Source organism: Helicoverpa zea, chromosome 30 (genome assembly GCF_022581195.2).
Source record: "Helicoverpa zea isolate HzStark_Cry1AcR chromosome 30, ilHelZeax1.1, whole genome shotgun sequence".
NCBI classification, from domain to species: domain Eukaryota; kingdom Metazoa; phylum Arthropoda; class Insecta; order Lepidoptera; family Noctuidae; genus Helicoverpa; species Helicoverpa zea.
Window position 1 is genome coordinate 798129 of NC_061481.1, and position 25870 is coordinate 823998.

Here is a 25870-nt window from a genome sequence, read left to right on the forward strand (position 1 = left end):
TTAACTTCGTTTTAGATTCATTTAAAAGAAGATTATTGACATTAAACCAATGAACAACCTTTGAGAGTGCATTGTTAACTTCGTCAAAATTGTCGAGTTGGCGCTTGATTTTAAAAACGAGTGAAGTATCATCGGCAAACAACACAATCTTGTGATTATCCCTTACGTGATAAGGGAGGTCATTAATATAAATAAGAAACAAAAAAGGGCCTAGAATTGAACCCTGTGGAACCCCCATGGTGACCGTAGATCCAGAAGACCTCTTACCATTGACATCCACCCTCTGAATTCTATTATGCAAATAAGAAGTCAGAAGGTCAAGAGCCTTGTTTTTGATACCATAGTGGTGAAGTTTCCTGATGAGTATATCATGGTGCACGCAATCAAAAGCCTTGGACAAGTCGCAGAAAATACCGAGCGCATCCTGCGAATCCTCCCAGGCCTCGAATATATTTTTAAGCAATTCCACGCCCGCATCCGTAGTAGAACGACCCTTGGTAAATCCGAATTGTTTAGTGTGCAACAAGTTGTTTCTATTAAAATGGCTCAACAATTGACGTAATATTAACTTCTCAAAAATTTTACTCAAAGTGGGTAAAATTGAAATTGGCCGAAAATTTGATGGATCGGTTGTACTACCAGATTTAAACAATGGAATTACTTTACTAAGTTTCATCAAGTCAGGAAAAACACCTGATGCAACACAAGAGTTGAACACAGTTGCTAAATAAGGTGAAATTATTTCAATTATCGATGAGATTATCTGAACTGACAATCCCCAAAGGTCAGCAGTCTTTTTTACATCGAGATCTTTATACGCTTGAATAATATCCTTAGAGCTGACAACCGTGAATTCAAAACCTTTGTCACATTCCGCAACACAATTTTTTAATATTGTAAGAGCCGAACTGGAAGATGCCATCAGAGTTCTGGTTGTTAAAATAGGGATATTGGTGAAAAAATTTTCAAACTCAGATGCTACCTCCGAGTCTGACTTAATGTCTACATTGTTTATTTTTAAGTGAAAGTCTCGATTCCGTACAGTGGATCGGCCTATTTCTGAATTAATTATATTCCAGGTGGTTTTTATTTTATTTCCAGAAGCTTTTATTTTCTGTTTTATGTGTACTGATTTTGCGGAGGTACAGGCTCGTTTAAATATTTTTGAATAGTTTTTAACGTACTGTTTAAATGTTTCATCTTGATTGAATGATCTTTCATAGTATAATTCAAACAACTTCTGTCTACTTTTGTAAATACCCGGCGTTGCCCAATCACTAAATGTTGCCTGATCACAAACAGATATGGACTTAGTAGTAAAAACTTTTTTAAATTCACAATTAATTAAGTTGAATAAAAGGCTGTAAGCTTGATCAGGATTATCATGATAGGGCAATGCAGGCAGTTTTTCAAACAAGTTATTTTTAAATTGTTCCAAGCGATGTTTGTTTACAGGAATAAAACTTACATTTTTTCTCAGACCTCTGTTAGTTTTCATAGGAAAAATAACTAATTGACCAGAGTGATCAGAATCCAACACATTTAAAATTTGTTTATTTAAAGGTTTTAAGTTTGTGAAAATGTTGTCTATACATGTAGCACTAGTGCTAGTTATTCTAGTTGGCTCGAGAAATGTACTGTACAAGTTGAATCCAAAAGTTCCAAGTTCCAGTTCATATCTTCCGGCTCCATCATCAGATCAGTTCGACAGTACCATATTATTGTATTGTCATCAGAACTACATATAGCTGCCAATGTTCATGACGCTACGATCCTTGGAAGATGGTTTTAGTTACCTTAGATTCCATTACATAGTTACACACAGGTCGACCTAATAAAAGCGTGTGAATATTCGACGTAGTCAATTGTTTTAACAAAAAACGGAAGTTCATGATTGTCGGGGAAATTGGCCCTAGTTTAATGACGAGTGTGGGTGAGTCAACGCAAACTACTTATATTGATAAACATTAATCATTGATATAGTGTAAATACTAGCTGTTTACCGCGGTATCCCCGCGTTCCGTGGGAACTACTGCCCGTACCGGGATAAAATATAGCCTATGTTACTCGGGGAGAGTGTAGCGCCCCAACAGTGAAATATTTTTTTTAATCGGTTCTGTAGTTTCGCAGAATTTGACAAACAAAAAAAACACTTATATCAGTATAGATAATGTAACTACATATAGTATTTAAACTTGTTACATTATATCACAACTTGTAGACAGTCTTATTCTATCAAAGTTAAATTATTGTGATGTAGTATATGGACCATGCCTTCTTTCAAAAACTGTACATGTCATCCAGCGGATCCAAAATGCTTGTGCTCGTTTCTGTGTAAATATTCCTCGCAGAAGTCATGTAACACCATTCATTAACGAACTTAACTTGTTAAAAATGGCTGCTAGGAGGAGGCTACATTTGGCTAGTTTACTGTTCGGCACAATTAGAACGGAAAAAACCGAATTATCTCTACAAAAAGCTAACATGGAAACATAACCAGCTAAAGCATGGTATTCGGTCCATTGTTTGTCCTCTTGTTGTTCCGATGCATCGTACTACAGCTTTCAGAGGGTCTTTCAAGTTTGCGGCCACACACTGTTGGAATGACCTCCCTCCACCATTGCGATGCCTGAAAACAAAAGGCTCTTTTAAATATCAACTAAAAAAAACACTATTATTAGAACAAATCAATCATAGCACATGAAAATTATTTCATACCTCATGGGTCATGGCATACTTGCTCTGGTTCAGGAATCTCCTTCAGTGTGGGCTGCTTTGAAATCCAATCTTCTATTGGAGTTAAGCTGTGTCTGGGCTTGATGTTCTTCCTCTGCTTCTCACCTTCTCAAATTATGAGAATTTCTCCAGGTTATAATTATTATATAATACTTCCAACCCACTTATACGAATATAATTTATATTAATTTCCAAATGTTGTTCATTGTTGATATTATACTATTTAATTGTTTTTTTTTCTTCTTGTTGACTTTTTCACTTGCTGTCATCTGTCATTGTCAAAACCTATATTACTATGGTCAAACCCGTATTATATGTATTATCTGTGGTCAAATATTACACTGTCAATCTCCTCTTCCGAAAACACACTATGCATCCACCCACTACACAAGTTCACATTTGTTCACATCACAACACAAATCACAATATTCATGCAAAGTTAAGTAGGTATTTTTTATTTATTTATTTTATACATTAGTTCCACCGGTTGACGTCATCGCGGTAGCACCGGCTATCGCTGAAAACCAGCGCTGGGACTCTATCTCGTTTCGGGTCGCAGCATTATGCTGAGCGAGGGCCGTATTGCGCGCTTTAGGACGCATATTTTCCCTTAAATTTGTGTTATGTTCTTTTTATCTTTTTATCCATATTATGCTCATCTTGTTAGGGGCATTTATGCGTCCTATATTTTGCGCAATTAAACTGTTTTTCTTTCTTCTTTCTCTTTCTCATATCGGGTGTGTCGTTCACAATCACATTAAATCATATCGCATATACTTTATGATATTCTATGACGAATTGTAAAAAAAATAACCTAATCCATTCAGTGGTTTAACCACAGGAGTCATTTTTCGTTTTTATAATTTACAACATCATGTGTAAAGCAGAGATAAAGTTAGGAGTATTGAATGTTTTGATCAGTTGACAGCTGTCAGTTTTCAAGGGAGAATTTCAGTTGTTTGTAATGACTGACTTTTATATGGTGTTCTAATTTTTGCACATTTTTATTCCATTTACTTTGTTTGAAAAAAATATTTTTTATTTTTACGTATTTTTCTTTTATCTTTGTGTTAATCGACATATATTAACCAGTATATTAACGCATTTCATTTAATGTGATTATGAACGACACACCCGATATACAGATGATTATTATGCCTCTTGAATAGATTGCGAAATAATCACTTGTAAATTACCTGTCAATGCATTTGTATTCAGTTACTATGATTGATTCACCTCGACGACCTCTGTGGCGCAATGGTCACCAAGCCGGACTGCCGAATCTGAGGTCCCGGGTTCGATTCCCGGTTCGGTCGACATTTGTGTGATGAGCATGCTTGTTGGTCGTGGTCTGGGTGTTACAATATGTATTTATAAATATGTATATGTGTAGCTATATGTAGTTTACCAGTTGTGTTAGCACCCATAACACAAGTTAATTAATAACTTACCATGGGGCTAACCAACCGTGTGTGAAAAGGTGTCCCGACATTAAAAAAAATTCACTCATGACTCATTGACTCATTGCAGTCGTATGATACACTATTTATAACTCAAGAACGGCTGAACCAATTTGGCTTATACTTTATTCCCATCTAGCTTCTGATGGCTGTCATTTAATATCCAGTTGTTATAAGCATTTTTATTATAATACTAATAAGCATTTTTTATTATATACTGGCTTATTATGTTGCTGTGCCCTAACAGGGTCCACAATTGTACTTAGCTGTAAGCCTATTGTATGTAACACCTTAACAAACTTGTGGAACTCTGGTACTCAGCTGCATTACGACTTGAAGCTGACCCCAACAATCATCATCTCCCGAGCCTTTTTCCCCAACTATGTTGGGGTCGGCTTCCAGTCTAACCGGATTCAGCTGAGTACCAGTGTGCCACAAGGAGCGACCGCCCTATCTGACCCCGTCAACCCAGTTACCCGGGCAACCCAATACCCCTCGGTTAGACTGGTAAGTTTGTACATATAGTGCGTACATATTAAATAAAGATAATAAAAAATCAATAAATCAAACAATTGAAAAAAAAACAGTAAATTGTATAATTTAACATAGACCCGACGCCAAGACGTCTATGTAAAAGTTCTCAGAAGTAACATATATTTTTTTTCCTCGCTGTGCCTATTATACATAATTTTCCACGATGTAAGTACATCTTAAACGAAAATAGCTGATATAAAGGTGAAGGAAAACATCTTGAGGAAACCTAGAATTTAAAGTCTGAAAACAGCAATCCGCATTGAGCAAGCGTGGTGATTAATGCTCAATCCTTCTCCGTGTGAGAGGAGGCCGCAGCCCAGCAGTGGGACGATAAAATGGCTGTAACGAACGACCGTTTCTTGTGATCCCAGGTCAAGACACAGATATCTACACACACAAGTTGTTCGACGGCTACTGGTCTCCGCCAGGGTTCTGCTTCGGGGGGTTCTGCAACGACCCTCTCATCATCACGTCGGATGCTACCTTCAGTAACGTGGAGGAACGGGTGAGTGATAATCTTGAAACTACTGATTGAAAAAAGAATCATTTATTTGCAGGTGTAGATCAAACATTTTATTTATTTACATATGTATCTATTACTAGCGTTTGCCCGCGGCTTCGCTCCCGTCAACTGACTTCTCTACTTTACCCTATTTTTTTTTTCATAAGAACCTTCTCCTGACAATAACAAACACAACAAAAAAAGAATTAGCCAAATTGGTCCAGGCGTTGTTGAGTTATGCGCTTACCAACACATTTTGCGATTCATTTTTATATTATAGATATAGATAAAAAAACTGTACATTATGCTTTAAAATAAACTAAATCTATATTTACATTAAAAAAAAGAAAACTTAAAACTTAAAAAAAATAAAGCGCGTCGAAAAATTGATCCTCATCGCTGTCACCCGGCAGTGTACCCAAAAGGCTGGCTGCATTGCCACGTTGAATGGCAATGCTTAATCGTTGGGCGAAATAAAAGCCAGCCCTTGGGTCACCAGAAGTGTCAACGCGCTTAGAAATTTCCTTCGCAAGCGCGTGAGCACTCGGACCCCACGGCCCGAGAGTTTCAACCCCAAACGGCTCAAACATGTAATTCCCGATAAGGCTACTATATTTGCGCCGCTTGAGGTCCTCTGCTTGTGAAGCGGCGGAGCCAACACAACACGCAGTTCTAGGAAGATGGGATGGCGCAAGAGTGTCCACGCAGGTCGCGTCCCACACTAAAGTCCTACCCATCTTCCACGGAAATAGCGACATGCCATCTGGTCTCTTGCCATCGTCGCGTGCAAAGCCATTTGGTTCAAGTCCGTCTGGCACGCCGACGGCAACAAGAGCGCGACAGATCACGTCGTTGATGTTCGCATGTCGTGGTAAGTAAATAAATATGGGTACAATAAGTTGTAAGGTTTTACATCTCCGATTCATATTCAGCCATTCTCTGCCATAATCTGGCGTACAAATTATTTTGAAAACTTAAACGCACAGAAAACTAAACAGTCGGCCGATAGATTATTTGGGCTCATAAATCAGTATGAAGAAGAAACGTATTACGCACATTACAAAGTTAGCGGTATTTAGCCGGTATCAGACCAACTTAAAATTTTGATAGAAATAAACCATTTATTTCTAAAAAAAAATAACAATCATTGGGTCAACTGTCGGCCGACTGTTTAGTCTGTAGTTTGCTGATTTATAATAATAAATAATCTTAAATAAAATAAAAAAATTATCAGAATATAAAGAAAAAAAAATGATCAACAAGAAACATACACATATCAAAGAAAATGTAAAAGAAAACTCTTCGTTTCATTTTCAACTCATAACTTTCTTAAAGTTCACAGATTTTCAATAAACTGTTTCAAACTTTGTATTAAAAAGCCGATGCCATAGACAGACATATTATATACCTAGATAGATAAAGACCATAGACATAATATTAGTAAACAGGACTGCGCATATAAACCCAAAAAACGAGCCGAGTGAAACAGTTAGTACGGAGGCTGTCTGTCCCTTTCTAATAGGGTGACTATGAGATTAAGCTATGTGAGACAAATCCGAATTTGCTAAGATTATTAAACACAGATTAGTATTGAAGTTTTAACTTACGCAGTTTGTGACCTTAAGATACTAATAAAGGCTTTTAATAATTAGCGGAAATTAGCAGTATAAAAGCAGGAAGATTCGAAGTGAAGACTGTTTTTTTTTGTATTTCTACTTCATATATAGACTGCTGAGCCATTTATGTCGCCTTTCTTCATTTTTTGGGAAGCTATAACAATAGTACAACAGTTTTAAAATCCATCACCCATATTTTGACTCGTTACAAGAATTCATGGGCACCCTAGTTGTTTGGTTTACGAAAATGTTATTATTAGCTAACCTGTGGAACGATAGATTGCAATCACCATAGGATTCACTTTTACAAGTATAAACGTAACACTTTTTCACCATTTTAATAGTTTAAATTGATTTAATAAAAAAAAATATAAACAAAATTTTAAATGCTGATTACGCGCCAAGAATGTTCAGGGTTACCGCTAGAAAATAAAAAAAAGCAATAAATACGAATAAATTAATGCGATTGTTATTAATTTGTTGACTTACAATTGTTAAAATAAGATAAAAATATAAGTGATTCCATTGTTTTTGGGAAGACAAAACTTTTGATCACAACATTTTTTTATGCTGGCAAGGTGTTAGAAAGAGACAAACAGCCTCCGTTCGAACTATCCCTCTCGGCTCGGATTTGCCTCTGTGTATTATGCAACCAATTTAGTACCTTATTGCGTTAGAATAGAGTTCATTTTCGTAAATATATATTTTGAGCGTGCGCAATCTTGTTTAGTAATATTATATCTATGATAAAGACACACACGCTATAGGTACTTAATTCACCCATCGATTAGTTTGGGGTTAAAAAGTGAAACTTTGAAACATACGCATACATATCAGGCATTTACAATCATTCATAAAAGCATTTTATTGATTTCAGGACAACAGAAACCTTATCGCTTTCCCGCTTTCAAAATGGCGGCCATGCAACGCGCATGCGTGCAACTGACATTTGACAGTTAATAAGCCGAAGAAAGTAAATTAGGGCTAGTATTTTAGTATTTAAATATGACCTATTTATATCAATTTTTATAAGGATAATTTGGATTTAAGAAAAGGAATAAGGAGAGGAGTATAAAAAGCTCGGAAAATGATAACTAAGAATAGGAGTTGATAGAAATATATGCATCTTTTTCATTTCTACGGCAGACTGAGTTGCTATCTTCCTCTTAAAATCAATATTTAGGTGGTCCAACAAAGTTTTCACTGCATAAAACTTTAGAATGCATCTGTTACAACCAATGAAAGGACCCCAAACCGCTATTGAGGAACATACAACCACCCTTTTCGTGCACACGCGGAAAACCGTAAGAACATTTCCAAAATTTTACCCTTGAATATAATCAAAACTATTGATGGTAGAAAAAAACAAAAAATACTCAAAGAAACTACATTAAATAAGCTTTAATTTAAACTAAACACGTTAGAAGAAAAGTCTTACCTGTGTCGAGAAAAAAAATCTTAAAGTTCAAATCCTGTATCGCGCAATGAAAGTTCGTCGGCTAGGATTCTTATGAAGAAAATATGATGAAGTACTGTTGGGGGGTCCGTTGCTACTACGGAAATCGGTTTGCTGGGAGCCGATCTAAGTTCCAGCCACGATATGTGACGCTAACATAACATCTAGATTAAGTAATGTAATGTAATACTTTAATATAAGTGAAATGATACACAATCGGTTACAAGATGAGGCGAAAGTCCGACCCCACGTCAGTAGCACATTTGACCTCCTTTTGTTGTTTTAAACAATAAAAAAAATTATTTAGGATTCCTTTTTTGAATTTTGTCGAAAAAATTACAAAAAATTCAAAAAGAGAACTGTCACGAACTCTCTAAAAAGTCTAATTACACAATTCACTGACTCCTTTTTTGAATTTTGTTTAAAAATACAGTTGGAGTACTTATTCAATTTTTGAATTGTGTAAAAAATAGATGATTCAAAAAGAGAATTGTTAGTAGCTGTTTATAAAATTTTGTGCGGACTACCGTTTTTGCTCACAAGTTGGCGCCCCTGTTGACTTAGGTTCAGAGGTACGGCTATCATATCGGTGCTGAAACGAAGTTTTCATTATAAGTATCGAATTGCTATGCCACAATACAGTGCAGTTTCATTATATTCACAAAAGAAAGGAGGACGCATGTTTCCAAAGGATATACCTCTTTGACTGTTCCGAAACTGTTTTCGATTCTCTAACAAAACCATCTCGTATTTGTAAAAAAAAAACATTCATTAATCCTAAGAATAATGTGTACCCAAAGAATAATAGTTTATTCATCCTAACTTTTACGTTTATTTTTCTTGTAAATTAAAGAAATTATAATTTACTAGTCGTTGTCTCGTGGGAACTACTGCTCGTACCGGGATAAAACATACTACATAGCTTTCCAACAGTGAAAGAATTTTTCAAATCGCTTCAATAGTCTCGACGCCTTTAGGGTGCAAAGAAACAACAAAAATCTCTTTATATTACCAAAGATTGATGCAAATGCTTGTGGAATATAGTGTCTAATGCAGCTGGCTGATACCCTTTTATGAGAACAGCTGCCGTGGCTGAAATTTGGCTGTATTTGGGTTAGTAAAATGGTCACAGCTGATCCTAAATTCATGTTTTTCACTGTCTGTCTTCAGGTAAAAGTATTTCTGCATCAAATCAACTAGGACTGCACTCGCAGCTGCGATTGTTGTTCACATCTTTACTTCCAAAAACTAATAGTAATCTATGGTCACATCTTGGTTAGACTGGTGTCAGACTTACTGGCTTTTGACTACCCGTAACGACTGCCAAGGATGTTCAATGACAGCCGGGACCTACAGTTTAACGTGCCATCCGAAATACAGTAATTGGATTGGTGTCTAAGATATACTTAGAAAGTACATACAAACTTAGAAAAGTTGCATTGGTACTTGCCTGACCTGGGATCGAACCCGCGCCCTCATACTTGAGAGGTTGGTTCTTTACCCACTAGGCCACCACGACTTTTTTTCATCCTCGACACAGTTACTCAGGTTTAATACCTGTTCGAACAGTCTTAATTACTTCTAACTACCCGAAGCGACTGCCAAAGATGTTCAATTGACAGTCGGGACCCATCATCTTATCGTGCTTTTCGAAACGCGGAAGAACTCGTCATGGAATAGGGATTTAATTAGTCAAATGATAACAAGCATAATTAATTAGTGTTGTAAAATGGTCACATCTGATACAAAATTGATGTTTTCTATGCTTTATCTTCAGGTAAAGGTATTCCTGCATCAGATCTCTCAGCGACAGAATCCGTACTACACGACTCGGAAAGTGATGGTGGTGATGGGCACGAGGCTCGGCTACCATGACGCTAACACCTGGTTTTAGACATACCTTTACCTGACAATATCTATCTATATACTAATATAATATAGAAGAAACATTTTTTCTCTCTTCAGTAGCTCAAAACATGTAGGTTTTGCTGCTTAAAACTTACCAGTGAGATAAAGCATGGCCATTCTGATTGGTCTATTAAAATCAGTATGGCCATGGCTAGCTATGTCTCATTGGTAGACTCACAGAAAAACAAAAAACATTCGGCTGGAGTTTTGTGAAGGGAAAAGTTATGTGTATCAATCACAGAACAATGTCAGACGTCCATAGTAACTTAGGCTCAATAAAAATATTTCATGTACAGTGAAAATTCTTACAGTTTTTTGTGTAGTTTAATGTTAGAAGCTTTTCTATGTTTTCTACTTTTGCATTGAACTTCTCAAAACCAAATTATTCCAAATTATTAAAACGAAAAACCTGAACTCGATAAACAAAATAATATGATATTTTTTTTTGGAAAAGTTCTAGATAACAATTAAATATTTTATAAGAAGTTAGTATTTTATATTTAAATTTTTGTAGTAAAGAACTTTGTGTCCGCGAGAATTTAGTTTTAAAAGTTGATTGGGTGGGCCGAAACCTGACATTGTTCTTTGAGCTTTTGAATCACTCGAGTCGCTCAAGATTCTTGTTTGAATCAAGAGCGATTCTAAAGTCCTGAGCCGAGTGATTCAAATCTGCACTCGCAGCCGCAGTTGTCGTTTACATCTTTACTCCCTTGTAACACAAACAACTAATAGTAGTAATATGGTCAAAATTGATGTTTTTTATGCTTTATCTTCAGGTGAAAGTGTTTCTGCATCAGATCTCTCAGCGGCAGAGTCCGTACTACACGACTCGGAATGTGATGGTGGTGATGGGCACGAGGCTCGGCTACCATGACGCTAACACCTGGTTTGATAACATTGATAAGCTTATTGCGTGAGTATTAGTTTATTTTATTTAAAGTATAATTAAAAGTGGTAAGAGATGAAATGGGAGGAAGAAAGGTTTTTTTAGAAAGAAACTCTTAAGTAATATTATAAGTTTTCGTAGGTGGGATAAGTCAAAACTATGTTTTTGGGATAAAATCACTTTATATTGTTTTGAAAATATAAAATCTCTAAAATATACTGTGTACTATCTAAAATATAGAAAAGCAAGTAAAAAGCGAGGTCTAAAAACAATTAAAAATGGGTCTTTAGGTGCATTGTGGGTCTAGAATTCGGTGTCCGTAAAATAATAAGTCGCAGTTGTTTATTTCGCCACCTTAAAATTTTTGGAAGTCGCTTTATATTTCTATCTCTTATGTAAAAAAAATAACTGTTGAAATATTGTAGAAGAAATACTCTCTCAAAATCTTAAAAGTAAGATGAGAGAAGAATGTGCTAAGCACGTCAAGAAGAACTAAAATTAATTCTTTTTTGTTTATTATCCTCTTTTATTTATTTGTTTCAGTAACGTAAATTCGCGGCAATCAAATTATAACAAAGGCAAAGTCTATCTATTCTATTCTACTCCGGCGTGTTACCTGAAAGCGGTACATTCGGCTTCGTAAGTAAAAACATGATTATTATTTTCTCTATAAGTAAATACTATTATAAAGCTGAAGAGTTTCTTTGTTTGAACACACAGCAATTCAGCAGGCTACTAACCGATTAGAAAAGTTATGACAGTGATAGACAACCCATTTTCAAAAAAAGGCAATAGGTTGCTTTTGTTCTGATGAGGAAATTTGTTGCCTAGAAATATGGGTAAAATCGCCGGTAAAAACTGCTTATAGTTATCGGCACGAATCTTGAGCTCTGACCTACATCTGCGCAGAAGTGACTTATTAGCAAAGAACCAATCCTGAGTGACGGCTACGACGCGATGCACTCACTTCATACCACAAAAGGGACCCAATAAATTACTTCTGCGCAGGTGAAGGTCAGAGCTCAAGATTCGTGCCGATAACTATATTAGCTACTAGCGTCCGCTCGCGGCGTCGCATATAATATCGCCTTTCCAAGAGAATGCATCGAAAATCCGGGATAAAAACTATTCTATGTTCTTAATCAAGGTCAACTCTATCTCTGTATCAAATTTTATTAAATTCAGTTCAGTGGTTTAGACGTGAAAGGGTAACAGACAGACAGAATTACTTTCGCATTTATAACATTAGTAGGGATCGCCCGCGGTTCCACCCGCGGGAACTACTTCACGGACCCCTATTAAAAGTAGCCTATGATTTCCTCAATAAATTAGCAACCTAATTTCTAATTAATTAACTAAACAACATTATCAGTCGTGCTCTTTCCACCGCCGGCGTACCAGCCGTGTTAGAGCCTAATGGACTGGTACGTGACGATGGAAAGAGGCCAGATGGTATGACGTTGTTGCCATGGAAGATGGGTAGGCCCTTGGTGTGGGACGCAACATGCGTCGACACCCTGGCGCCATCACATCTTCCTAGCACGGCAGTCTGTGCTGGGGCGGCTGCAGCTTCTGCAGAGACCACCAAGCGGCGCAAATATAATAACCTTATTGGAAATTATAGTTTTGAGCCGTTTGGGGTCGAAACGCTCGGACCGTGGGGCCCGAGGTCGCGGTTACTTTACAAGGACATCGCGAAAAGGCTTGTCGACGCTTCGCGTGACCAGAGGGCTGGCTTATTCTTTGGACAAAGAATTAGCATTGCCATTCAACGTGGCAATGCAGCCAGTCTTCTGGGCACGTTTCCGGAGGACAGTGATGCGGAGGAATACTTCGACGCCTGATTGATGCTCTTTTATATAATGTTTTATGTTTATATATATTTTGTATAAAGTATTTTATTTTTAGTTTTGTATAAAGATAAGTAGTTTAAGTTTATATATATGTATAGTGTGTACAGAAATGTTTAAATTAATTAAAAAATTAGAGGTCCTGAATTTGAAGGATCTTGTGTATTTTGTACAGACATGTTTTTGGATATGACTAAACAACCTTTTTGAATAATTATTGGATACACAGATAGTCTGACTAGAGCCTGAAAAAGGTCATAGTCTACTTTTATTCCGGCTACGTGAAGAAGTTCCCTCAGGATTCGAGAGGAACCACTAATAACATAAAGAATGCTCTTATTCTAATTATTTCTTAATTTAATCTTCACACAAAATTACAACAAGTAACTGCATACAAAACCCCCTAAATACTGTAGTACCGGGAAATAATTATCTTGCTCAAAATGAAAAACTGATTCGATATCACGACGTTTATTGCTTGGGCTCGAGAGGTGAAGTGACACACTTCAATATAAAAAACTTATTCTATGGAACAAATCGAATACATTTAAAATGATTGCCCGGTCAGTATCAATTTGTGATGAATAAAACCTTATAAATGAAAAAGTTTCTAACTACGTTACACCAACCTAAATACCACTTTTATATTTCCAGACCGAAGTTATCGACGAAACAGGACGATTTCTTCCCGTTTACTTACGACAAAGATACCCATGCGTCAGGCATGTATACCTCGCGACCTGTCATCAAATACCTCGCTAGGGAAGTGCATCATTATATACAGGTGAGAAAACCTTTATTTCTATACTCATATAATTTATTTATTTATTTGGCATGCCAAAAAGTAAAAGAAAAATTGATACATGGAAAAAAGTTACAAGCTAAATGCATGACCTAAAACAGGCAAACACCACAATGTGCTTAAAAGTACTTAGTATTATCACTTATAATACCACAAGAGCTTCAAAATTATCGGGTATTTCCCGATAGGTTCGTTGCAAACAAATGAAGGAGTCAAGTTTTTCAGGTTAAAAAATCACGAGCGCGAAGCGCGAGTGATTTTTCCTGGAAAACTTGACGACTTTATTTGTTTGCAGGGAACCTTGAGGGAAATGCCAGATAATTATGAAGCTCGTGTGGTATTCGGGAGATTATTTTTCCGTCCCAAATGTCGGCCACAACCTGTCAGTTTGACGTAGCAACGACCAGAGAAAATATTCAAAAAATTTTCAGTATAATACCATGTAGGTTGTACCACGTGACGTCGAATGGTGCAATTCTATTGGTCGATATTTGGGTCGGAAAAATAATCGAAATTAAATTAAAAATAACATGGATACAATGCAACAATGGAGAAAAACAATTACAAAAACTGTTTAAGTTTTATAATAAAGAGGAAATGTTTTTTAGTTTTTATTCTCTGTACCCAAGTTTTCGTAGGACAAGGTTGAAACTGCAGGAAATGGCTAGAAATATATAAAAAGATTACAGTTTAAAAAACTAAAAAAACACTTCGTTTAGCACGCACTTTTTGGACTAATTGGACTGGTAATGACGTTTCTTGGCTAGTCATGTATTGTCATCAGAACTCAGAGCGTGTGCAAAATTTCAGCCTAATCGAAGACCGGGAGGTGAGTCAAATGAAGATTCCAAGATTTTCTTACATACATGCAGTCACAAAGGAAGTTAAAGTCAAAATTGAAAACTTTCTCAAAAATAAATATTATGGCTGTTGTATAAAAAGTAAAATATTTTTTCTTTTTCACTGATTTTGGAAGTTTTTTTATTTACCTTTGCAAGCGCACCATGTTATTTTACGGTAGTTTATCAATTGTATGTAAGTGTGTTAATAAAACACACTTGCATAGGGTAGGATAGTTTCACTACAGGGGAGAAACGCTTGTATGACGGGGATTTTCTGTGCACTCACTCACTATGGTAAGGCTCCCGCCTTAAGTGAGTGAGTGCACAGAAAATCCCCACTCCACCGAAATGTTTGCATTAGTTCACGTATAGGCAAAATGTACGTATCTGTGAGAGTCCACTTCATGTGTACGTACTTGAAACCTGCAGTTTTGCCAAGATTTTCAAAATGTACGCTCGCAATAGGGTAGTGTCCAGGGTCGAAATAATGAAATAATATTTAGTCCGCTTTTTAGATAATCAAAAAATATTGGATACGTATTTTTTCTTTTTTTAATTAAACATAAAATGACAAAGATAATACACTTCAAAAATTAGGAGTGGGGGCCTTTTACGTCACAGTGTCCTGAAAATTGTAGCAACTTGTGACGTCACACTCAACTTTAACACGCTATATCTTAACAAGTTCTGATCCAATTCAAAAAAGAAAAAATACGTATCGCTTAATTTTGGACAATCTACAAGACGGACTAATTATTATTTTTTAGGAAACTAGCCTATTTGTCATTTCTTGGTGGAGCCAGCAAATCAAAAGAAACATAAGTGTTGTATACTGTGCGTCACTACCGCACACCGGGAAAATTTCGCCTTTATGTATAGCACAAACGTTCGTTCTCTTGCGGAGAACGTTTATATACCATATTGTTTGTTACATGTTATTTAAAAGATAAATAAAAAAACTTCCAAAATCAGTGAAAAAGAAAAAATATTTTACTTTTTATACAACAGCCATAATATTTGTTTTTGAGAAAGTTTTCAATTTTGACTTTTTAAAGTAATCTGCATAAGCAATAATAATTATAATTATTTTTCGAAAATATTTTTACAAATAAATTGCGAAGGTACATAAGTTATGCCTACGCCGTAGACAATTTGCTACGTCGTAGGCCGCGCACTACGCCGTAGGCTACGACCACGCCACTTCTGAGTATTTCGTGGACAAAATATTTATTTGATAATTTCATTACAGTTTTTTTGTCGTCAAACTTGCTGAAAAATTCATCAAAATCGCCAAAAACTGCTACACCTAAGGATACATTGAGCTCGTTTTGCGTAAATCAGATTGTCAATAATAATCAACAAAATGTAGGGTAGCTGTTTGTAACTAATATATCAAGACGACCAACACCTTAGTCTACCCGTGACCATGGATGCTGTAAAGGATCCGAATCGCGATTAAATAATATTAATATAACCGCGATAAAATCCGTAAAAGTAGTTTTATTTCAATGTCTAATATTCGCGTAAGTGTCGGAAATCAACACGAGAACTGGCCAAGTGCGAGTTGGACTCGTGCTAGAAGGGGTCATCTATACTTATAATAAATCTGTAGAGAGGTAAATTCTGTACATTGAATATATTTCCAAAATAACTATTAGGGGGTGATTAGTGATCGATACTGATGCCAAAAATGCAATCAGTAAAATTTTTGTCTGTCTGTCTGTCTGTATGTTCGTTATGGAAACGAAAACTACTTGACGGATTTCAACGAAACTTGGTACAATAATTCTTCGTACTCCTGGGCAGATTATAGGATACTTTTCATCACGCTATGATCAATAGGAGCAGAGCAGTGAAGGTAAATGTTGGGAAAACGGGAGAAATTACTCCATTTTTTATGCTTCCGTCGCGTGTGCAGCCTTATTGGTTAAAGCTACACAGAAACAAAGTATGACGGAAATGTTCTCCTTAAAATTATGTAAAAAATATACCTTGACAGTATAAATATGTCTATCTTTTATGGTTGGCTCACAGTAACACGTTTAACTCTCGATAGCCTCTCTTTGCACAAAGTCCAAATCTAACGCGGACGAAGTCGCTGGCAGGAGCTGGTTTTCAATAAGAATCAAAGTCAGAACCTGTTTATTCTGTGTTCTTAGGTTACAGAGGTGTCATAATTTTGAAAAAGATGGGCGTGAAACCGCAGGAAATAGCTAGTATTTACACTATATCAATCATTAATGTTTATCTTTATAAGTAGTTTGCGTTGACTCACCCACTCTCGTCAATAAAATACGGCCAAGTTCACCGACATTAGGTATGAACATTAGTTTTCTGTTAAAACAATTGACTACATCGAATATTCACACGCTTTTATTAGGTCGTTTTACCTGTATGTAACTATGTAATGGAATCTAAGGTAACTAAAACCATCTTCCAAGGATCGTAGCGTCATGAACATTGGCAGCTGTATGTAGTTCTGATGACAATACTGTAACATGGTACAGTTGAACTGATCTGATGATGGAGCCGGAAGATATGAACTGGAACTTTATAATGGAACATCGTATCATAGTTGTGTTTGGACTTGTTAAAAAATCTTGTATTTTTTTACGTGCATTTATAAAAGCGTGATTTTCTTATTGATTTATTCTCAAAACGATGGTTTAGATTAAAAATTGAACGTGAAAATTCATACTAAACAGTTGTTTTAAGAAAACTGACGTTTAGAGGTATATTGTCGGTAGACTTTGTCCTAGGTCGATGACGCCATTAGGAGGAAAATGAGCGTCCATTTTCATGCTATGACTATAAGGCTCGTTAGCTCAGTTGGTAAGAGTGCCGATATATTTGGATTATTAATCGGAGGGCGGAGGTTCAAATCCTTCACGAGCTGAACTTTTGGATTTATTTTGGTTTTAATTTTTACATTGTTTAAGCTCGTGGGTAAATAACAAAACAATGAACCCTTCTTGCGCAAGTCCGACTCGCACTTGGCCGAAGTCGGTTAAAAAACATTTTTCTTCTTTCACAGATCGCTAAACAATTACAAGTGTTCGCCCAACTAGGCAACAATGATAGACGATTTGAAGAACTGATGTGGATTTCAGGTAAGACATAGTGAAAAGACCGATGACGAGTGGACAGACGACCTTATAAAGGTCGCCGGAAGACGCTGGATGCAGGTCGCCTCCAACAGGTATCTGTGGAGATCTAAGGGGGAGGCCTATGTTCAGCAGTCGACGTCCTATGGCTGAGATGATGATAGTGAAAATTTTTTTCAAATCAAACTAGTAGATCTGATGAAAACTTTTTTACAAAAAGTAAAACCGACTTCAATAACATGTCAGAACTTTTCCTAAGTCTGGCAAATAATATGATAAAAACCGCATCAAAATCGTTTCCGCCAAACGTGAAAAAATCGCGCGCAAACATACAGGCCAAACTGAGAACCTTCTATTTTTTTAGTCGGATAAAAATTGCATGAGGGACCATCTTGTCATGATGAGTTCCTCCGTGTTTCGGAAGGCACGATAAATTGAATCCCGGCTGTCATTTGAACATCTTTGGCAGTCATTACGGGTAGTCAGAAGTCAGTAAGTCTGACAACTAATTTTACTTGGCTTGGCTGGGTAACTAGGTTGAAGGGTTCAGATAGGCAGTCGCTCTATAGCACACTGGTACTCAGCTGCATGCAGTTAGACTGGAAGCCGACCCCAACATAGTTGGGAAAAGGTTCGGGAGATGATGATGTTCATATTTTCAGGAGTTCTTCAAGACCATACCATTATAACTGGTGGTATGAGGCCCCATGTTACTGAGTATTATGCTAGAAAAGCGTTCCTAGCTAGAGAAATATGTTTGCAGATATTCCGACCTGCTTTAAAGTAAGTATAAAACTCAGTAATACCTCTATTATATTTTTTTTATAAAATTACTCTGTCGATCTGTCGCGCTTTCACAACAAAACTATAGTTCGGCCATTCAGAGAATGCGTTCCTGACACGTCGCGATTGAACTGACGACGTAACTTTGCAATGGCGTTGCAGTTACGATAAAAATATTTTTGCTGGTTGTTTACCGTTTTAACAATTGAGGAGCATTAAAACAACATTATTATATCAATAATCAATGAATGTAGTTACGTCGTCAGTTCAATCGCGACGTGTCAGGAACGCATTCTCTGAATGGCCGAACTATACTTACCACTACTAAAACTTAAACTTGAAAAAGGTTAAAAATCTTAACAAAACCTCAGTCAAAAAAAAAACTATTTGAGTTTCATATAAATAAATGTCCAACAATGTAACTCTACCAACAAAATCGAAATACTGGATGTAATAAGAAGTAGGAATTTGTAGCGCAAAATTATAAGTAGATTATAAACATAATATTTGTACACCGATAGGTCATAAAACATAGGTGTTTTGCGCAGAACAAGTAGTCTACTATTTCTATTTTAAATAGCCCATTTATCATGAAGGGATATCATGATAAACATTTGTTCAGTTGCCCAGAGTGATCTCTGTGGTATGCGAGTATATCAAATCTATCATAATATGTAACTAGTAATCAAATAGGTCCTTTCAAGTCACCAAAAAAATAGAATTTCTGAATAACTAACAGCTGTATTCTTTTGTTTATTTCCAGTATTCTTCGCAAATCTCCGAAAGAGATGATTTACTATTCCTGTCAGTTCAACGTGTCCTCCTGCTGGACTTTAGAGGGAAATCGATTCTTTGTAAGTATATAATTATTTTTACATACAAATAAATACAATGGGGTGTCTATTCGTAATATTAACGGTCTCGGCGTAACAAATGACCTAACCAACTCTCTTTCGTCTCTTATTGATTGGGGCCAATCTTTGAAATAGCTGGACCGATTTTCACTATATTTTCATGAGGGGATGGCATTTTCACTACCTACATTACGCTGTATACAAAAAAAAACCGTAAAGCTGATAACTCTAAAATAACTGGACTTAATGAACTACTTACTTGGATTTCCAATAACCGCATAAATATAAATAAAGATACTCCTAGTTACGTCAGCTGTGCCAGTGGAAAAACCATCAAAACCAGTGCAGCTATTTTAGAGATTATGTACATTTCAGATAGTAATATACAACCCACTATCCTGGCCTGTGACGATGCCGGTCAGACTACCAGTGACTAGAGGAATTTATACTATATATGATCCTAAAGGTATAAACTTATTTCTTTTTAATATTAAGTACCTACTAGCCGTTCCTCACGGTGACATGCACGTTTCGAAAGAATTGCTTTTTGTCAACCGGGTAAAATTAGACCATGTCTTATTTTCAACCATGGCTTTAAACATTCTGTTTTCATTTAAATCAGTTCTGTAGTTTTGCTGTGAAAGTGCAACAGATAGACTTAATATTTCTTTTGTTGACATTGTACTTACTGGCCCCACACCTGGAGCAAAATCTATGTAACTAAATAATCCTTGCCAATATTGTAAAAGCAAAAGTAGGTATAGTCTATCTTACTATATGTAAACGTCTCGCTTTCACATCAAAACTACAGAATTGAAATGAAATTGGTATACTATACCGATAGTCCAGAGCTTGCGATAACATGGACACGTTTTATCCAGTTGCACAAAGTAGTCCACACAGAACGTGGATGACACCATCAAACACCTAATTACAGATGATTTCCTTTCAAATCACCATGTACTAAACAAACTCCCATTTACAGGTGTCAAACAAAATCACTCAGTATTCTCAATACCAGATCTAGTCAAATCAATCCCACATCGAGGCGACTACGCGACCGAAGACGAAATAGTATTCATAGCCGAAAGCATACCGCCATTAGGCTTCAAATCTTACTACGTAGACCGACTTACAATACGCTCACGAACCAAACGCTCAATTATTAAAAAGTTAAACAAGAACTCTAAAAAGAAAAAGTATTTAACAAGACAGACAAACAATTTGAAGATAGATGACAAGTCTCTGTTAGATGATATTCCTGAGTACGAATATTTTGAAGATGCTACAGAGAAAATTCCACCGTCTTCGAAGCTGAATTTGGTAAATGTATCGAAAGTTAAAGAGTTAGAAATGTATACTGATTTCGTTTTTACTCCGCCGCCGCAAAAAGTGTTAGAAATCGATGAAGAGTTAGAAGCTCAGAAAATTGTGTTGAAGAGTAGTTCTACTGCTGTGCCTGTGCCGTAAGTTTTTTTCTATTTATTTTTACAGTGATTTTCTGTGAAAACTATCTCATTTATAAAATATGGCCTATATTACTCGGGAAGGTTCCATAGTTTCTCTTATTAGGAGCCTTCATTTGTTCCGTCTGTCTTCTGAGTAAAATGCTCGCCCATCCTTATGAAGAGTATACTTGGTCTTCAGGGTGCCCATCTCTGTGTCTAGTTTCATCTCAGTCGTTTCAGCCATTTTGGCGTGTTTGCTATCAGAGTCACTTACCCGTCTATACTAATATTACAAAGTTGAAGAGTTTGTTTGAACGCGCTAATCTTAGGAACCACTGGCCCGATTTGAAATATTCTTTCAGTGATAGATAGCCCATTTATCGAGCAAGGATGTAATTGCTTTTTGTCTGAATATACGTAGTAATTCTCACAGGATGCGGGTGAAAACCGCTGCCGGAATGGAGTTTATAATGTCATAGTCGTTTTCCCGCGGTTTCACCCGCGTCCCGTAGGAACTACTGCCCGTACCGGGATAAAATATAGCCTATGTTACTCGGGGAGAGTGTAGCGCCCCAACAGTGAAAGAATTTTTCAATTCAGTCCAATAGTTAGTAACAAACAAACAAAGAATTTATATTTATCGATTAAAGCTAGAACATAGTATAAAAAGTGCTACAATAAAGTGCTACATTTTCAACATAATTATGGGCCTACTTTTTTTACAGATTTACCACCCGCACAACGACAACGACTTCCACTACAACAACGACTTCAACTTCGACTTTCACTACGACTTCCACTACAAAACGGCCTTTCACCACTACTACTACAGTTACGACAAAAGTGACTCCTAAGAAAACTACCCCTAATTACGTGGAATATTATGACGAAGATACAACGGAAAATATTGTTGAGAGCACCACTCCGTATTTTGATGTCGAAAAGTATTATCGACGAATGGAAAAATCTGGGTACCATAGTATGGAGTCTAGTGATAATTTTATAAAGAATGAGGTAAGTACGTTTTAGCCAACTTGAGAAAATGAGGTTGTGTATAATCATCGGCACGAATCTTGAGCTCTGACCTTCACCTGCGCAGAAGTAATTTTTTGGGTACCTTTTATGGTATGAAGTGAGGCGCAGGGGTGGGGTAAAGCGGTGATTGGCCCGCAGTGCATCGCGTAATAGCCGTCACTCGGGATTGGTTCTTTGCTAATAAATTACTTCTAAGCAGTTGAAGGTCAGCGCTCAAGATTCGTGCCGATAACTATATGTATGTTTTGTCGTGGTGTAAATATAGTATAAAGATTTGCAGACACCGACTTCTATAGAAGTCAAGAAGTCTTTGACTTTTATAGAAGAATCCGGTGTCTTCAATAGAAGTTGGTGTCAGTGTTGAGTATAGTCAAAGATTTTATGTTTTCCCTTTCAAAGTTTTGTGAAGTGTTGGAAAAAGTTATATAATTGTGGATTGTTAGTCTATTCGTCGCATAGCGACTGATGTGTTCAGGGCCTCGGGTTCGATTCCCGGGCCTAATTCCCTTTGTGGGTAGGTATTAAGAAACTTATACAATGCAGCCAAGGTACAAGTCTGGAAGTTGGTGATTAATACACCCGTGCATCGTGTCGCACGTTAATGTCGTTGCAGCCCCGGATCTAGGGGGGGGCAAGCCGGGGCCTGTGCCCCGGGCGGCAAATTCAGGGGGCGGCAAAATCAGGCGGCTGCCAAATTCACACTTCACAGACCAATGGATAACGTGTTGTAGGTTCAGAGTAGTAGATAGATGGATAACTCATCATTTATTTAACTTTGACCACGGAATAAATAATAGCACAAGTACAGCAATTTCATGGCCATATCAACTTGACCGATATCCTGCACCACTGCACGAACATTTATTATTCACGAGGCGAAGTTTTAGCAAACTAAAACTGATTAAAAATTATTTGCGATCATCAATGAGCCAGGAACGCTTATCGCATATATTTATTTTTGTTTTAAATCCTACATCACAGATTACTGTAATGGTTAGGTACCTACAGCGCCATCTTAACCGATAGTGCAGGGTGTGCGCATGACCCGGGCGCCTTGCTCGGTCTCATGGGCGCCACGGGACGCCCCACCACCAGGAAATTTCGATGAAATTACATTTCGATACTGACAAGCAAAGTTTCTAAAAAAGTCGCATTCGCTTTGTTTGATTGATCATTTTGATTATTTTTTACTTTTAACATCCTCCAACTAAGTGAAAAAATTCTTGCTCGCTACGCTCGCGGCTAAATGACAACGCGGCTGTTTTTCTGATTGTTTATTATTTTTATTGACTCGGTCGTCGGTCATTGATTCAGTCTCTAATCACGTTTTCTTTTTATTTGTACATAATTCCCAGTTTAATTTGTGAGTCTTCAAACAAATAATTTAAAAAAATTCGCGCTCGCTACGCTCGCAGCTACTTGTTGCTTTACAATGTCCTTTATCAGGTACTTTTGTGTCGCGGGCTCAAAAAATTTCGCAATATTATACATGCATTGCCTCAATGACTTCATAAGTCAAGTCCACACTGCCTTAACTTTTATAAGTCAAATGCAGTAGCGGCGTAAGCGGGGGGCGGAAGGGGCGGTCCGCCCCGGGTACCACATCTCGGGGGGTGCCATCTTGGTCGACACATATCTGCATGACCAGGATGGCGCGGGCAGAAGGGACAAGTCACATTCTTATCTGCGAAGCCTAGGTTCAGTACCATTTACTGTTTCATTTTATTTATATTCAAATTTTAAACAAAACTACGACAGAGCATGCGCGAGACATCGAGGCGGTCACCCCTCTCAGTCCGACTGTCACCCCTCTCTTATTTGTTTGCTTTATCTGATTACTTAAATTAATTCCTCAAAGTTAGAAAAAAAAAATCCGCTCGCTTCGCTCGCGGTTCTTTCTTAATTTCTATTTTGTTCTGCCCTTGCTTTTTGAGTACTCAATCTAACAAAAATTTAAAGCACCGAAGTAGCAAAAACAACTGACGCTCGCTTCAGTCACGGTTTCTTTTAGCACAAATAGTGCTTAATTCAGAGTTAAATTACAGTCCTCAAAAGTAACAATTAAAAAAATTCACTTTACAGTGGTTATTTTTAAGTTGTTTAGGCGCTATTTGTAAGCGGAGGTGGAGGACTTTGGTATCCCACATCCAAACAATTTTGCGCAGCTGCCTCACTTTCCGGTGGTTTTTTTTTTTCAAACTTGTTTGAGTACTTTTGTGTTCCAAAACTCAAAAATTTCGCGCTCGCTACGCTCGCGGCTTCTTCACTGTACAGTGCTTTTTTTCAAACTTGTTTGGGTACTTTTGTGTTAACAAACTCAAAAATTTCGCACTCGCTATGCTCGCGGATTCATTTACCGTTTTTTTTTTTTTAAATTGGGATCTTTTGTGTCCTACATCTCGAACATTTCTGGGGCTCACTGTAGGTTTTTTTTTACTACGTGATTATATTCTGTCGTTTTTTTTTGGGGAGGTGGGGGATACTCGATAAGTAGTCCGCCCCGGGTGCCACCCGATGCTACGCCGCCACTGGTCAAATGTAGTAAAAAATATATATTTATGGAGTCCCCAAAAACAAAAAAGTTTGCTTGCTGCTTGTTACAGCGCTTTTTTAAACTAATTAACTTTTTGTGTCCCAAATTAAAAAATTTGCGCGCTCGCTTCGCTCGCGCTGCTTTTTACAATTACATCGTTCTGTCTCGACTTTCATAACTTAGACCGCCAACAGTTTGAGCCTACAATGAATTGGACAAATTTTTGAAGTCCTTTACCTACCAAATAGTGCACTTCATTCCAACGTTCTTATTTATATTCCTTGTAACTACTCTAAGTACTTCAATACATAGGTGGCGCTTGGGTGACGATTGCACCCAGGCGCTTGGGTGATGATTGCACCTAGGCGCTACATGAGCTAGAGACGCCCCTGCCTGCCTACATATTGATAGCTAAAATTATATGGATGATAAAGGTGAAAATAAACATAAGTAGGTAGGCGGGGCGGCATTTTACAGATTTTGCCCCGCCTAAAAAAAATTGAAGATCCGGGGCTGTGTCGTTGTGATCTCTCTCCGGTGGTGTCGGATTGTCGTCGCATCGCGCGCAGAGAGTGAAGGAATAGTGAGTGCACCGCAGTCCAAGCAAATGTGTCCAAACTATAATATGTCCTGCGTTCGCTGATCTCCTTAGAGAGCACAGCCGACCGAAGTTAACCAATCTGGGACTAAATAATCACACATTTCTAAACAATACTTTTATTTATTTTCAGTACATACAAATAAACTTCAACGACAAACGAAAATTACTATCAATAGCTCTATCAAACGGGGTGAACATATCTTTTGATATACAAATCTGTTACTACGTATCAGACGACCCTACAAAATTAGGGACAGACAAGAAAAAACCGGGACCTTACATTTTCAGACCTATGGACCCCCAACCTCTGTTAATATCAGACAATTTAGAAGCTAAAGTTCTGAAGTCTGATATTGTAGAAGAGCTGCAAATAAAATTTTCTAATTACGCTGGTGTGACGCTTAGACTGTATAAAGGTCTGCCGACCATAGAATTGGATTGGATCGTAGGCCCAATCCCTGTGTATGATGATTTAGGAAAAGAAATATTTATTCGATATGTGACTGATTTGCATAATAGGGGTGTATTTTATACTGATAGTAATGGGAGACAGACTATTAAGAGGATAAGAGAAGTTAGACCGACTTATACACCTACTATTATGGATGCAGCGTCTGCGGTTGCAGGTAAGAACATTTTTTGACTAGATTTTTAAGTGTGTTTTCTTGAATTTCAAATGTAAAATGGTTCCTTGATGTTTGACTAAGTTAACAGTAGGTATGAGGCGTGATCTAATAATTTGAAGTATAATATAATGTGATTTAAAGTAATTTTCGATGTCTTTGTTTTACTCCGAAAAGTTCTTTCAATTCTGACACAAACTATTATAAAACTATACTATATTTAAACTAGCTTCCGTTAGTGTTTTCATTCCTTCCCCAAGGGAACTACTTCCCGGAGTCAGACAAAAAGTAGCCTAT

The 25870-nt window shown here is 37.1% G+C and overlaps 1 protein-coding gene and 1 non-coding gene across 2 annotated transcripts in view; both read left to right on the forward strand.

The window, feature by feature from the left end:
• LOC124644364 (lysosomal alpha-mannosidase-like) overlaps positions 1-25870 on the forward strand; it is a 34886-nt gene that overhangs the window by 7823 nt on the left and 1193 nt on the right. The window contains exons 7-17 of the mRNA XM_047183675.1: positions 5102-5235; positions 10989-11125; positions 11642-11737; positions 13603-13732; positions 17627-17702; positions 18359-18479; positions 19243-19333; positions 19709-19799; positions 20319-20799; positions 21507-21795; positions 25081-25576. Coding sequence (XP_047039631.1) covers positions 5102-5235; positions 10989-11125; positions 11642-11737; positions 13603-13732; positions 17627-17702; positions 18359-18479; positions 19243-19333; positions 19709-19799; positions 20319-20799; positions 21507-21795; positions 25081-25576 — 2142 coding nt within the window. The remainder of the gene's footprint in view (positions 1-5101; positions 5236-10988; positions 11126-11641; positions 11738-13602; positions 13733-17626; positions 17703-18358; positions 18480-19242; positions 19334-19708; positions 19800-20318; positions 20800-21506; positions 21796-25080; positions 25577-25870) is intronic.
• Trnan-auu lies at positions 17407-17488 on the forward strand. Its single transcript has one exon. It is a non-coding gene; the product is annotated as a tRNA-Asn (tRNA).